The 13,540-nt window shown below is 46.4% G+C and overlaps 1 protein-coding gene across 1 annotated transcript; it reads left to right on the top strand.

The window, feature by feature from the left end:
• The first annotated feature begins 1,930 nt into the window (after window positions 1-1,930).
• Window positions 1,931-12,136, top strand: PPDPF (pancreatic progenitor cell differentiation and proliferation factor). The gene is made up of 5 exons (XM_063459553.1): window positions 1,931-2,064; window positions 9,050-9,142; window positions 10,224-10,301; window positions 11,092-11,188; window positions 11,762-12,136. The coding sequence occupies exons 2-5, from the start codon at window positions 9,088-9,090 to the stop codon at window positions 11,868-11,870; spliced, it is 339 nt and encodes a 112-aa protein (XP_063315623.1). The 5' UTR covers window positions 1,931-2,064; window positions 9,050-9,087; the 3' UTR covers window positions 11,871-12,136.
• The last annotated feature ends 1,404 nt before the right edge of the window (window positions 12,137-13,540 follow it).

The following is a 13,540-nucleotide window of genomic DNA, read 5'->3' as shown; positions in this document are numbered from 1 at the left end:
AGTGTCTGAGAATAAGGGCTGCAGTGTCTGTGGATAGGGGCAGCAGTGTCTGAGAATAAGGGCTGCAGTGTCTGTGGATAGGGGCTGCAGTGTCTGTGGATAGGGGCTGCAGTGTCTGTGGATAGGGGCTGCAGTGTCTGTGGATAGGGGCTGCAGTGTCTGAGAGATAGGGGCTGCAGTGTCTGTGGATAGGGGCTGCAGTGTCTGTGGATAGGGGCTGCAGTGTCTGTGGATAGGGGCTGCAGTGTCTGTGGATAGGGCAGCAGTGTCTGTGGATAGGGGCTGCAGTGTCTGCGGATAGGGGCTGCAGTGTCTGCGGATAGGGGCTGCAGTGCCTGCGGATAGGGGCTGCAGTGTCTGCGCATAGGGGCAGCAGTGTCTGCGGATAGGAGCTGCAGTGTCTGCGGATAGGAGCTGCAGTGTCTGTGGATAGGGGCTGCAGTGTCTGTGGATAGGGGCTGCAGTGTCTGTGGATAGGGGCTGTAGTGTCTGTGGATAGGGGCTGTAGTGTCTGTGGATAGGGGCTGTAGTGTCTGTGGATAGGGGCTGCAGTGTCTGTGGATAGGGGCTGTAGTGTCTGTGGATAGGGGCTGCAGTGTCTGTGGATAGGGGCTGTAGTGTCTGTGGATAGGGGCTGTAGTGTCTGTGGATAGGGGCCGCAGTGTCTGCGGATAGGGGCTGCAGTGTCTGTGGATAGGAGCTGTAGTGTCTGTGGATAGGGGCTGCAGTGTCTGTGGATAGGAGCTGTAGTGTCTGTGGATAGGGGCTGTAGTGTCTGTGGATAGGAGCTGTAGTGTCTGTGGATAGGGGCAGCAGTGTCTGTGGATAGGGGCAGCAGTGTCTGTGGATAGGGGCAGCAGTGTCTGTGGATAGGGGCAGCAGTGTCTGTGGATAGGGGCAGCAGTGTCTGTGGATAGGAGCTGTAGTGTCTGTGGATAGGAGCTGTAGTGTCTGTGGATAGGGGCCGCAGTGTCTGCGGATAGGGGCTGCAGTGTCTGTGGATAGGAGCTGTAGTGTCTGTGGATAGGGGCTGCAGTGTCTGTGGATAGGAGCTGTAGTGTCTGTGGATAGGGGCTGTAGTGTCTGTGGATAGGAGCTGTAGTGTCTGTGGATAGGGGCAGCAGTGTCTGTGGATAGGGGCAGCAGTGTCTGTGGATAGGGGCAGCAGTGTCTGTGGATAGGGGCAGCAGTGTCTGTGGATAGGGGCAGCAGTGTCTGTGGATAGGGGCAGCAGTGTCTGTGGATAGGAGCTGTAGTGTCTGTGGATAGGAGCTGTAGTGTCTATGGATAGGGGCTGTAGTGTGCATGAGGAGGACAGGCACTGTAGTATTTGTGGTGATTGGGAAATAAGGATGTAATGTATGTGAGGGTGTGACAGTGGCTGTAATGTGTGTGTAGAGGGATACAGACTATGCTATGTGTGTGGGGGGAATAGGGGTGTAATGTGTGTGAATTTGGTAGGGGTGTAATTACTGTGAGTTTGGTAGGGGCTGTAGTATGTGGTGAGGGAGATGAGGCTTTTAGTGTGGGGGATTCGATAGTGACTTTAGCGATTGTGTGGGGGAAGTAGAGTCTGTTCTGTGTGTTTGTGGGGGATAAGTGAAGTTTTCTCCTCTCTCTCTCTCAGCGTGTGATCTGTATCTGAGAATTGCCATGGTAACCCATGTCAGTGGTCTGAAAGCCATACACATGGACCCCCTGGGCCCTGAATCCCCTTTGATCTCCTCTGTGAGCCTTGGCCCATGGCCATCGCAGCCCACCAGGCATTTGCCCGGTTACGTAATGGCTATATTGTGATGTTATTTAACATTTAGGCCAAACCTTGCTGTTCCACCATTCTCTGTGAAACAAGGAGTCCCTTTAACTTGCTGCCCCGCCCCTTTCCCCGCCTCCTCGGCTGCAGCTATATAAAGCCCTGTCCTGTCCCTTCTCTTATAATACAGTCACTGACTCAATCTCTGGTCGTGGAGAGAACTCCCAGCTTCTCCTTTACAAATGGGCTCCGCTGCCTAGCGTCTAATCCACAGAGCCAGGCTCCTGAAAGTGCAACACGTCAGGGAACAGGTAAATATCTGCAAATACCCCTTTATTCCCAGGGAAAGCTACCAACTGGTGCTGGTCCCTACACTCTGAATTCTGCCAATGAGCCAGTCTAGACCACTTTATATTATTACACCAACATAGTCTGTAGAGTTGTACACTGGGGTTAGAAGAAAAAAAAAACTAAATAAGTTAAGGCAGAGGAAATAAAATAAGTGACTCGGTTATAACCTGGAGCCCTGTACACAGTATGGTATTGTATTTGTAGATTATACACCATGTACACAGTATGGTATTGTATTCGTAGATCATGAACCATGTACACAGTATATTCTTGTATTCGTAGATCATGAACCATGTACATAGTATATTCTTGTATTCGCAGGTTACATACACAGTATATTTTATTTGTAGATTACGTACACAGTATATTATTGTATTCGTAGATCGTGTACACGGTATATTATATTTGTAGATTATACAATGCTAATGATGCCAAGTCATTTAACAAGTTAAAAGCTCTTTAAATCTCAGTAACCTTTGTTGAATACAATGTTTTGTGATGGGTTAATAATCTTGCAACAGTGTGGCAGTTTGCAAACAAAGAGGTTCTGTAAGAGAGGAAATCACAATGGGTGTGGGCAGGCGCACTAAATACAGCTTGTTTATGTTTTGTCTGCGTTAACCATAAAGGTGCTGGCGTTATAGCTTTAATTTCTTTGATCCATCGAAAGCTAATATTTACTACAGCCACAATACTGGTCTCTGCAAACTCTGGTACCTCTCAGGTACTGCCTGTGAATATAGACTGTTAGCTCTGTGGGTCAGATTTTTACGATATCTCACTACGCTAAGTTAGAACAGATGCGCTCTCTCTAACTGTAGTAAAAGGTTTCTGATTTTTCTCTGTACCATGGCAAGGTGTTCATTTTGGCAACTCTGTTTTGGCAGCGAGGGGGTTAATCGTGGCAGTCTCCCTCATTCTGGCAGCGAGGGGGTTAATCGTGGCAGTCTCCCTCATTCTGGCAGCGAGGGGGTTAATCGTGGCAGTCTCCCTCATTCTGGCAGCGAGGGGGTTAATCGTGGCAGTCTCCCTCATTCTGGCAGCGAGGGGGTTAATCGTGGCAGTCTCCCTCATTCTGGCAGCGAGGGGGTTAATCGTGGCAGTCTCCCTCATTCTGGCAGCGAGGGGGTTAATCGTGGCAGTCTCCCTCATTCTGGCAGCGAGGGGGTTAATTGTGGCAGTCCCTCATTCTGGCAGCGAGGGGGTTAATTGTGGCAGTGATGGGAGTAGTTAAAGCCACTCTTTTATGGTAGTGACAGGGAACCTTATTCGGATAAAGATCAGGTTAATTGCTGGGGTGAGATTCCATGCGCTCTATTTGTGGCAGTGCTGGGGTTAATTTTAGCTGTCCTCGTTCTGTTGCTGGGGATTTTCTTCTGTTAGTCAGCCATGTGGAGGGTGGAGGGGGAGGACTGCCTGGTGAGTTGCATCCAGTTTAAACCAGTTCTCTAAACCGAGCATCCACATCCTGCCTCACCCTTTCATGTCTGAATCCTTCATGGAGACGGCTCAGGGCTTGTAATGAGCACGCGTCATACAGGAATAGAGCTTATTATTATTTATATAGCGCCATCACATTCCGTAGCGCTGTACAATGGGTGGACTAACAGACATGTAATTTTAACCAGACAATTGGACGTACAGGGACAGAGGTGGAGGGCCTTGCTCAGTGAGCTTACATTCTAGAGCATTCACCTGGACACACGTGTTGCATGCCTTGGCATGCTGTGTATGATGGCAACTTGGCATGAATTGCAGAATTTGTACGCTTGGTCCCCCTTTATCGATAATCTGAGCTGAATGCTCCATTTTTATTCAGTAATCGAGTAGGGGTCTAATTAAGACGATGTATAATATGCTAATATATAATGTTCTTTTGTCAGAAAAGGACCCTTAAAGGCCCAAAGCCCGCAGTACCGCGATGCCGTAGCTCAGTGACATAGTTGGGGTGCCGTACGGACATGCCGCAGTCGGGGTGCAGTATCGCCATGCACCGTACAGCACAGCGACTACGGCACTGAGCTATGGCATCGCGTAGTCCGGGTACTTTGTTTGGTTTGGTTAAAGGATCACTCCTTGCCGAAGTACTTTATGTCTATGGGAGATCCCATTTTTTAATCTAATTTATAAAAGTGTTGATTTGATTTTATCATTAGTATTTGAAATCTTTCTCTGCTTGTCAAACAGCCAGTGAGGTTTTCTTCCTTCTCCTGCCAGCTCCCCTGAGCTCTACGTGAGCATGCCTGCCTTATTCACAGACCTGGGATCAGTGGAGTCCTTCGTGACTGTGGGCGCCGCGCATGCGCTCAGGGCACAGATTCCCAGGGACTGGTTATTTCCCCATAAAGATACTGAAAGGGCTTCATTTCTTGATAGGACAAGTTGTTCACAGCTAATATTGGTCATATCTACTTGGATACCAGCTACAGGTGGGCCTTCCACAGAGCAGGCGCTCAAAGCATCCTGCTAACACGCAGATAACCTGTTTTAGAAGTGCAAATATTTCAACACTGTGCCTGCTTGGCATGACTGCCTATATATACACAGACATGTACTGGCAAAACCCGCAGTGATTTCTGCAAGGTGGAACAGGAAAAAATGTTGGCTTGAACACTTAAAGGCAAAGCAGTCTAATAGGAGCAGAGGGGGTGGGGATATCACCAATGCCATGCGTGGCCCCCTCTTGCGCAGCCCATGCACAGTCCTGCTGACAAACTCTTACATGGGGAAGCTTACACAGTGAACGGCCATTAAATGGCATGCTTCCTTGGCATTTGCTGGTGACCTGTCTTGGATGTCTAAATTGGGTATGCGGAAACCAACAGGACAGGGTGCTATGTGTGTATTTGGAGACTGCATGCGGGGTTGCAGCTGGGGAAGGGTGTTTGTAGGGTGCATGGCATGGAATATGGCTTGCTGTGTACACTGGGAGGTGGAATATGGCTTGCTGTGTACACTGGGAGGTGAATGGGGATTCTAATGAGGTCAAGGAACCCGAGCTGGCCGGTGATTTGATCCCCCATTAGCCCTGGAGCTCCCTCTCTCCCATGGCTATAATGGCCCACCAGGTATCTAAATAGCTTGCCCAATGACCAGGCCCATGTTCTCGAATTCCTGGTTTGTACACTTTCATGCAGGTTGGGAACACAAATCGCTCCCTCCTGCTGGTACCTATAGTGTACTGGTTTCTATAAATGACTTTTATTGACCTCGGAAGACTGAAAGACTTAGTTTACCTAAGTTCAGGCAGCATGGTTGCCGTGAGTGTTCAGTATGCCATTAAATATTTTTGTTTTTTTGATACCTGGAGGGAGGAGTTGGAAAGTATGAGTAGGCAGAACTGGCCTAATTGGGACGGTTTTCAATTCCAGAACAAGAAAATCTTGTCTCTGGGTTTAATTGGCACTCCAAGCACCATAATCACTGCAGTCTTTTGTAATGGTTCATCATGCAGGAGAACTGGGAGTAATCTATCAGATCTTTTTAAGAATGTTTCGACAACTTCCTCTCGGTGCCCTGACGCCCGTGCCGCATCACCAGGCATCTCCTGCCTGATGGTACTTAATTGTCACTCAGTTAATGAGAGGTGAGAGCACTCTCACTGTAAGCAGGCAGAGGGTACCCAGGTAAGCTGTCAGTCTGTTCATAAAACAGTTTGACAACCAACACCATAACCACTACAGAAACCAGCTGATACTCTCACCAGTGAGCATAGCAGATATTGGCGCAGAAAAGCTAAAGGAAGTTTCTCCTTGGGAACCTCCAGTTCTCCGTTAGTGGAGGTGGGGGAATGGACTCCAGATAAGAAAACAGTTAAAAAACTGACTCCTTGCAGTGGGGGGTAAGGATGCCAGGGCCCTCCTTTCATGACCAGCTACAGTTGTTATGGTGCTTGGAGACCTCCTTTGGTACTTTGGAGACCATGTGGTACTATAGCCTTTATTGTCTTGTACCAATTACTGGTAACGGCCACGTTTCATGAAAAATGTAGATCCCCAGATATTATAGAGCTAAAACTCCCATGATGCTTTGCGTGCCGTTAGAATGAAGGATCTGGGGATCCCCCTGCTCAATGGTGCTGTCCTTGGCTGAGACTCTTGCTGTTCTTGTCACGTGGCAACTAAATAGTCACGTTAAATCAAATAACCATAAACACTGTCCTGTTGGGGTTTCGGTATCGATGGCTGTAAGATGCCGTATGGAGTCCAGCGACTGTTGAATGATATGTTTATCATGGGCAAAACAATCTACAGCTTTCAACGACGCCGGAAGTTAAATCATACTGAGCTTCTATTAAACTATAGAGGGGACTATCGGATACAGTAAGTGAGCATTCAATGCACAGCTATAGAGGGGGCTATCGGATACAGTAAGTGAGCATTCAATGCACAGCTATAGAGGGCTGTCGGATACAGTAAGTGAGCATTCAATGCACAGCTATAGAGGGCTGTCGGGTACAGTAAGTGAGCATTCAATGCACAGCTATAGAGGGGGGCTATCGGGTACAGTAAGTGAGCATTCAATGCACAGCTATAGAGAGCTGTCGGGTACAGTAAGTGAGCATTTAATGCACAGCTATAGAGAGCTGTCGGGTACAGTAAGTGAGCATTTAATGCACAGCTATAGAGGGGGCTATCGGGTACAGTAAGTGAGCATTCAATGCACAGCTATAGAGGGGGCTATCGGGTACAGTAAGTGAGCATTCAATGCACAGCTATAGAGGGGGCTATCGGGTACAGTAAGTGAGCATTTAATGCACAGCTATAGAGGGGGGCTATCGGGTACAGTAAGTGAGCATTCAATGCACAGCTATAGAGGGGGCTATCGGGTACAGTAAGTGAGCATTCAATGCACAGCTATAGAGGGGGCTATCGGGTACAGTAAGTGAGCATTCAATGCACAGCTATAGAGGGGGCTATCGGGTACAGTAAGTGAGCATTCAATGCACAGCTATAGAGGGGGCTATCCTGTACAGTAAGTGAGCATTCAATGCACAGCTATAGAGGGGGCTATCGGGTACAGTAAGTGAGCATTCAATGCACAGCTATAGAGGGGGCTATCCTGTACAGTAAGTGAGCATTCAATGCACCGCTATAGAGGGGGCTATCGGGTACAGTAAGTGAGCATTCAATGCACAGCTATAGAGGGGGCTATCGGGTACAGTAAGTGAGCATTCAATGCACAGCTATAGAGGGGGCTATCGGGTACAGTAAGTGAGCATTTAATGCACAGCTATAGAGGGGGGCTATCGGGTACAGTAAGTGAGCATTCAATGCACAGCTATAGAGGGGGCTATCGGGTACAGTAAGTGAGCATTCAATGCACAGCTATAGAGAGGGCTATCGGGTACAGTAAGTGAGCATTCAATGCACAGCTATAGAGGGGGCTATCGGGTACAGTAAGTGAGCATTCAATGCACAGCTATAGAGGGGGCTATCGGGTACAGTAAGTGAGCATTCAATGCACAGCTATAGAGAGGGCTATCGGGTACAGTAAGTGAGCATTCAATGCACAGCTATAGAGGGGGCTATCGGGTACAGTAAGTGAGCATTCAATGCACAGCTATAGAGGGGGCTATCGGGTACAGTAAGTGGTCATTCAATGCACAGCTATAGAGGGGGCTATCGGGTACAGTAAGTGAGCATTCAATGCACAGCTATAGAGGGGGCTATCCTGTACAGTAAGTGAGCATTCAATGCACAGCTATAGAGGGGGCTATCGGGTACAGTAAGTGAGCATTCAATGCACAGCTATAGAGGGGGCTATCCTGTACAGTAAGTGAGCATTCAATGCACCGCTATAGAGGGGGCTATCCTGTACAGTAAGTGAGCATTCAATGCACAGCTATAGAGGGGGCTATCGGGTACAGTAAGTGAGCATTTAATGCACAGCTATAGAGGGGGGCTGTCTGGTACAGTAAGTGAGCATTCAATGCACAGCTATAGAGGGGGCTATCGGGTACAGTAAGTGAGCATTTAATGCACAGCTATAGAGGGGGGCTGTCTGGTACCGTAAGTGAGCATTCAATACACAGCTATAGAGGGGGCTATCGGGTACAGTAAGTGAGCATTCAATGCACAGCTATAGAGGGGGCTATCGGGTACAGTAAGTGAGCATTTAATGCACAGCTATAGAGGGGGGCTGTCTGGTACCGTAAGTGAGCATTCAATACACAGCTATAGAGGGGGCTATCGGGTACAGTAAGTGGTCGTTCAATGCACAGCTATAGAGGGGGCTATCCTGTACAGTAAGTGAGCATTCAATGCCCAGCTATAGAGGGGGCTATCGGGTACAGTAAGTGAGCATTTAATGCACAGCTATAGAGGGGGCTGTCTGGTACCGTAAGTGAGCATTCAATACACAGCTATAGAAGAGGGGCTATTGACAGTAAGCGAGTGTTCAGCTATTTAACGCGGCCAAGAGATAAGTTGGAGAATTTTTCTCAAACTTTTTCCCCCCTCTGATTTGCAGTTGAGATTTCAATTCGCCACCCCCACAGGGTTTTAATGTCGGCTTGAGTCCCATGCCAACATTCAGCGTCTCTTGTTTGTGCGCTGTGAGCGTGGGGTGACAAGCAACCCATGTCACACAGCCCAGGCAGAAAGCCTTTTCTAGACTTTGGCCATGATCGTGTTCTGTGTTAATAATTAATCGTTATTTATAGCTGCAGTGTTACTTATTCGATCCCGGGCCGGGCTGAAATATGTTGGGGGACACTTATCTTCTGTGGTTATAATATATCTGAGTCAGCCTTGGCCATCATGGCTTCAATGTAACGGTTTCTTATATTGATCACTGAGCATCATTGGGGAATGTATCTGAAGTGCCAAGGTGGAAAACTGATAATTTTTCAGTTAATGGTTTTGTTGGGATCTGACTTTCTGTTAAAGGAATGGGGTAACGTTCTCCGACCTGCCCACTAATGGTCTGTGTTTAAATCTGCAGGGTAAAAAACATCGTTCTAAAAGACCTGAGATCTGAAAATGGCATCCATTCCATCAAGTGGCTCGCTCGTAGCAACGCACGATTATTACAGAAGTGAGTATGTTCCCTCATCTGAAACTTCCTTGAACACAAAGTATTAATTGGAATAGAAAAATCCTGGAGTATCTGCATAAATGGCAGGTGGTATGGAAGCAACATGGGCAACACTTGGTTTACAGGAAGGTTTTATTTTTTTTTTTGACTTTACAGTATTGTCTGTCAAAGACTTCTGAAAAGGAACATGTAATCTGAACATTGGCGTAATATCCTGATCCAGGCCCCCCCTTCTTAGAAGGAAAGCTGTTAACAGTTCACTTGATATTCTTCACCGACGGAGTGAGGGTTTTTTTTTTTTTTTTTAGGAATGGAGACTGGGTGAGAGTCTAATGGAGCAGGAAAGGGAGGTATATTGGATCTGTGCAACTCTAGATCTTAAAGGTCGGCGTTAGAGGTGCAAGTACCAACAGAGGATAGATGCAGGTTTTCTGCAGAATGCAGAGGCCTAGATGGGACATACTTGTGTATTACTGAGGGTAGGTAGGAGCAGCGTTATGTAGAGATTTGTAAGCAAGTGCCAGAATTGGTTCAACGCATCTCTATGGGAAATGTTTAGTGTCTTCATGTAGAGTGTGAAGATGCCAAATGTTGGTCCTGCAAAGAATGCAGGATCACAACGGGAAGCTCCTCTAGAGGCTGTCTGACAATTGTAAACACTGCTTTTTCGGAGAAATTCCATCTTTATATTCGTTCCTCTCAGACTGCAGAGACGTGCTTTTTGCACCAGAACAAATGCATTCGATCTGGCGGTTAGTGTCCACTTGAACCTGGACAAATTCTATTGCTCTTCCAGTTCCACTGTCAATAAGACTATATTTTCTATTAAATCCATGGTGATAAATGTCTCAAACAAACCAATATTGAGCAGTCTTATACAGGTTTTATAAAGGGGTTGGATGCAGTTCTGAAAGGGTTACTCCAAGCACCATGACCACTTCAGAAACCGTGTACATACAGAGTTTAATTCCTCCGCAGCCTGAACTGTAAATCCACTTCCAGCAGTACTATATCCCTGACCAGAACATTTTGGTTACGAACCATGCTCCACCTTGTAACGTAGTAAATGTTTTCTTTACAGGACGCCTGGGATCCACATCTAGTAACAGCTCATGTGGGAGTGTGGATTACCAAGGAGAAGTGATCCCTCACCACCCAGGTCAGTATCACGCCACGAGCTTAGTTGGGACAGAGAGGAACAGACCTAGTGAAAGAGCATCTCTCTCTAAAAAGATCTGTTTTAGGATTTGAGGGAAGTCTCTACATTGGCATGTAGAAGACAAGCTGTGTATAAAAGATAATTCTATCCATTCAGACTCTAATGTGTGGGAAGAAACTATAGTCTTTGCTTTACAGGAGTTTTGGAGCCATCATCACGATGGCCTGGTCCAATAGAACATTCACGTGTCCTTACTTAGGAGGGACAGTCCCTATCTTACCCTGTTCATGGCCGCCACCATCCTCCATACTGCGACGAGCAGGGTCTAATGCACATGCGCAACAAATGCTGCTCGCGCATTAGACCTCCTGATAGGAAAGCATTGAATCAATTATTTCCTATGGGGAGGGGGGCATTTGACGCTGGAGGTCCTCATGTGGAGCGTGAGGATGTCCAGCATCAGATAATGGATCAAAAGTCCATTACGATTCCGGAAGCTTTCTAGTGGCTGTCTGGTGGGCAGACTTAGAGCTGCAATGTAAACACTTCAGTTCTCTGGGACACAGCACCCAATGAGCTGAAGGTCTGGGTGCCTACAGTGTCCCTTTAAACATAGGGAATAGGTAAACATCATAAATCCTTAAAAGTGGTCGTTCTCTTTTATAATGATGGTTTCCTGCCTGCTAATATGAAGCTAAAGGTTTTTCTTTTGAAATTTTGTGTATGTAAAAGGATCTATCCTGGTCAGGCTAGGAAACATTAATCAGTCCTCTGAATCTGTCTTTCATAGGTCTTCCCAAGTCGGATCCTGGTCACTGGTGGGCCAGTTTCTTCTTTGGCAAATCCACTCATCCTGTCATGACGACTCTGTCTGAATTCCCAGAGAAGTAAGTATGTAGCCTACATGGGTCACTTATTAGCAAGGTCTGTGTATTTGGCATGTGACTTCTTATCTTATGGAACTGGGGTGGGTAACCTTCGGCATTCCAGACGTTGTGGACACCTGTAGTGCTCTAAGATCCATAATGCTAACAAAGGGGAAATGTCAGGGGAAATGTGGTCCACAACATCTGGAGTGCAGAAGGTTGCCTCTTCCTGCTGTAGAACATGCTTTAACGGAGTTAAAACCCTTCAATTTATGCCCCATCTCTGTCTGGACAGATCTACCTAGAAGACAATTCATCCAGATAGCTCTAAAGAGATGTTGAGAATGCTACAAAGGTTACAAGGGTTGCATGATTGTAAAAACGGGTATGATTATACCCAATTTTATGTTCCTTGCATACTTTGTTTAGCATTTGTTCAATATATCCCCGATAAAGGGTTTTTCAAAAGGAACTTTTTAAAACTCCCTATAGAATGCCATGACTGAAAATTGTTCACCCTCTAGTGGGTGTGCAGGATAATGTACTAAATGTTGGCATGTGAACACTGATCAAACTCTGTATCCGTCTCTACAGCTCAGGAACCTTTCATGTGACCAACGGCCTGATCCCTTGCGGCCTGCCTCAGGAGCCAGTGAGGAAGAATAATGTCGGTGAAAAAACTGACAATAGCGCCTCTGCTTGATTCCTCCATGCATTCCCCTCCTCACTAAGACGCTAGGTGGTGGAGCCCACCCTTTCCACCCCTCCTCCCACTCCCCCCAGACTGCCCTGTTTGTAGTCATAGTCTTGTTAATTTTTTTTTTTTTTATAATATAAAAATTAAAATTGCCAAAAAAAAGCTTTTTACTACATCAGTAACACTGAAACGTTCTTAATTGTCTGCTATCCTGCCTTAAAGAGGCCTTGTCTTTTTTTTGACATATGTTCTAATAAATCTGGGCAGTCGTTCATACTTGTTTTTGTCTTTTATTATACAGATAAAGGGGCACCTTAGGCTGAAAATTTTATTTTTCTAATGGAAAAAATAATGATACTAATTAAAGTGATACTCTAAGCACCAAAACAACTTTAGCTTAAAGGGAAACTCTAGGTATCTAGACAAGGTCGTCTCATTAAAGTGGTCTGAGTGCAGTGTCCCTGTGCAGTTCTGGGAGTCAACTGATTTTTATTTAGTCAAGCTGGCTTTTATGCCCAGTCCTCTACACGGGGTTTACAAAATAGTAAAACAAGGGTTTCAATCCCAGAATTCTCTGTGCCTGAGAGAAGTGCATGAGAAAATTCCTTTAATTTAATTATCTCTCAGGTACAGAAAATCCCACAAAATCTAAGGTATCACAAAAGTGTCCCCGCGGTCCACAGAAACCCCACAAAAAGTACATGATGGCCCCGATCTGAGGGTACAAAATATTCAAGAAACGTTCGGTTTGGTGGAACTGAAAGGCCATCGAGGTAAAGTTTTGACCGGCCAGACCCGGGGAGCTAGCCCAAAACAGTTCCAGGGAAATAGGTGTCCTGACCGGTCTCAAGTTGTGAGGTTCCAGTGTGAACACAATACAGGGGAATCTCTTGTTTTCAGGATACGAATGCTCCCCCTGTTCGGTAGTTTATATTTCCCGAACGCCGTTCGGCACTCGACGACCAAGTACCGCCGCCATTCTCTCTCTGCCACGTGTTCAGTTATACGAAATGGCAGCCACCCAGGGGAAGCACTCATTGATTGCGGTTTTGCACTTATAGGGTTGGTGTCAACATTCTAATGGGGTACAGGGGTGGTCCTCGTTCAGGAGATGAATGAATTCTGTTTGTAGGCCATCTTCTGAACGGCAAAGGGGATAAACACACAAATTAACATTGGAAAGCATCCAAAATGGGTTCACAATCCAACGTAAGGGAAGACATAAGAAATGGGTGGTTAGGTCCGCCACATGCTCCCTGCAGGGTTAGCCCTCAATGGTCCCGCTGAAATGCTTGTTCGGCAGTCTGGTATTCACACCTGGCTGACATGCCAGTAATTCGGCTGGACCTGTCCGCTCTCTGGGTGAGTCCACCTCCTTTCTGTGCAGGTCTGACTCCTCCTGCGCGGAGCCAGTGAGTGTGCTGATGTTTGGAGGATCTATAGTTTGCAATGCTTTGCTTTCCGGGTGTCGTTTGGAATATTGTTTGAAATCAGCAGATTGATCTAAGGAATCTGCATTGTGAGTTTTAGTGTAAACCATTCCAGCATTTATCGACCAGCTTTAAACTTGCATTACAGCAGCCTCCTTGTCTTGTATTAAATGTCACGGATTATTTTATTTCATCATTACATTAGTGACGATTTATTAAAGACATTATTATTTATTGTTGGTTTCT

This window comes from Pelobates fuscus, chromosome 6 (assembly GCF_036172605.1).
Source record: "Pelobates fuscus isolate aPelFus1 chromosome 6, aPelFus1.pri, whole genome shotgun sequence".
In the NCBI taxonomy this organism is placed as follows: domain Eukaryota; kingdom Metazoa; phylum Chordata; class Amphibia; order Anura; family Pelobatidae; genus Pelobates; species Pelobates fuscus.
The sequence above is the reverse complement of the archived record's forward strand: the minus strand, read 5'-3'. Positions and strand labels throughout refer to the sequence as shown.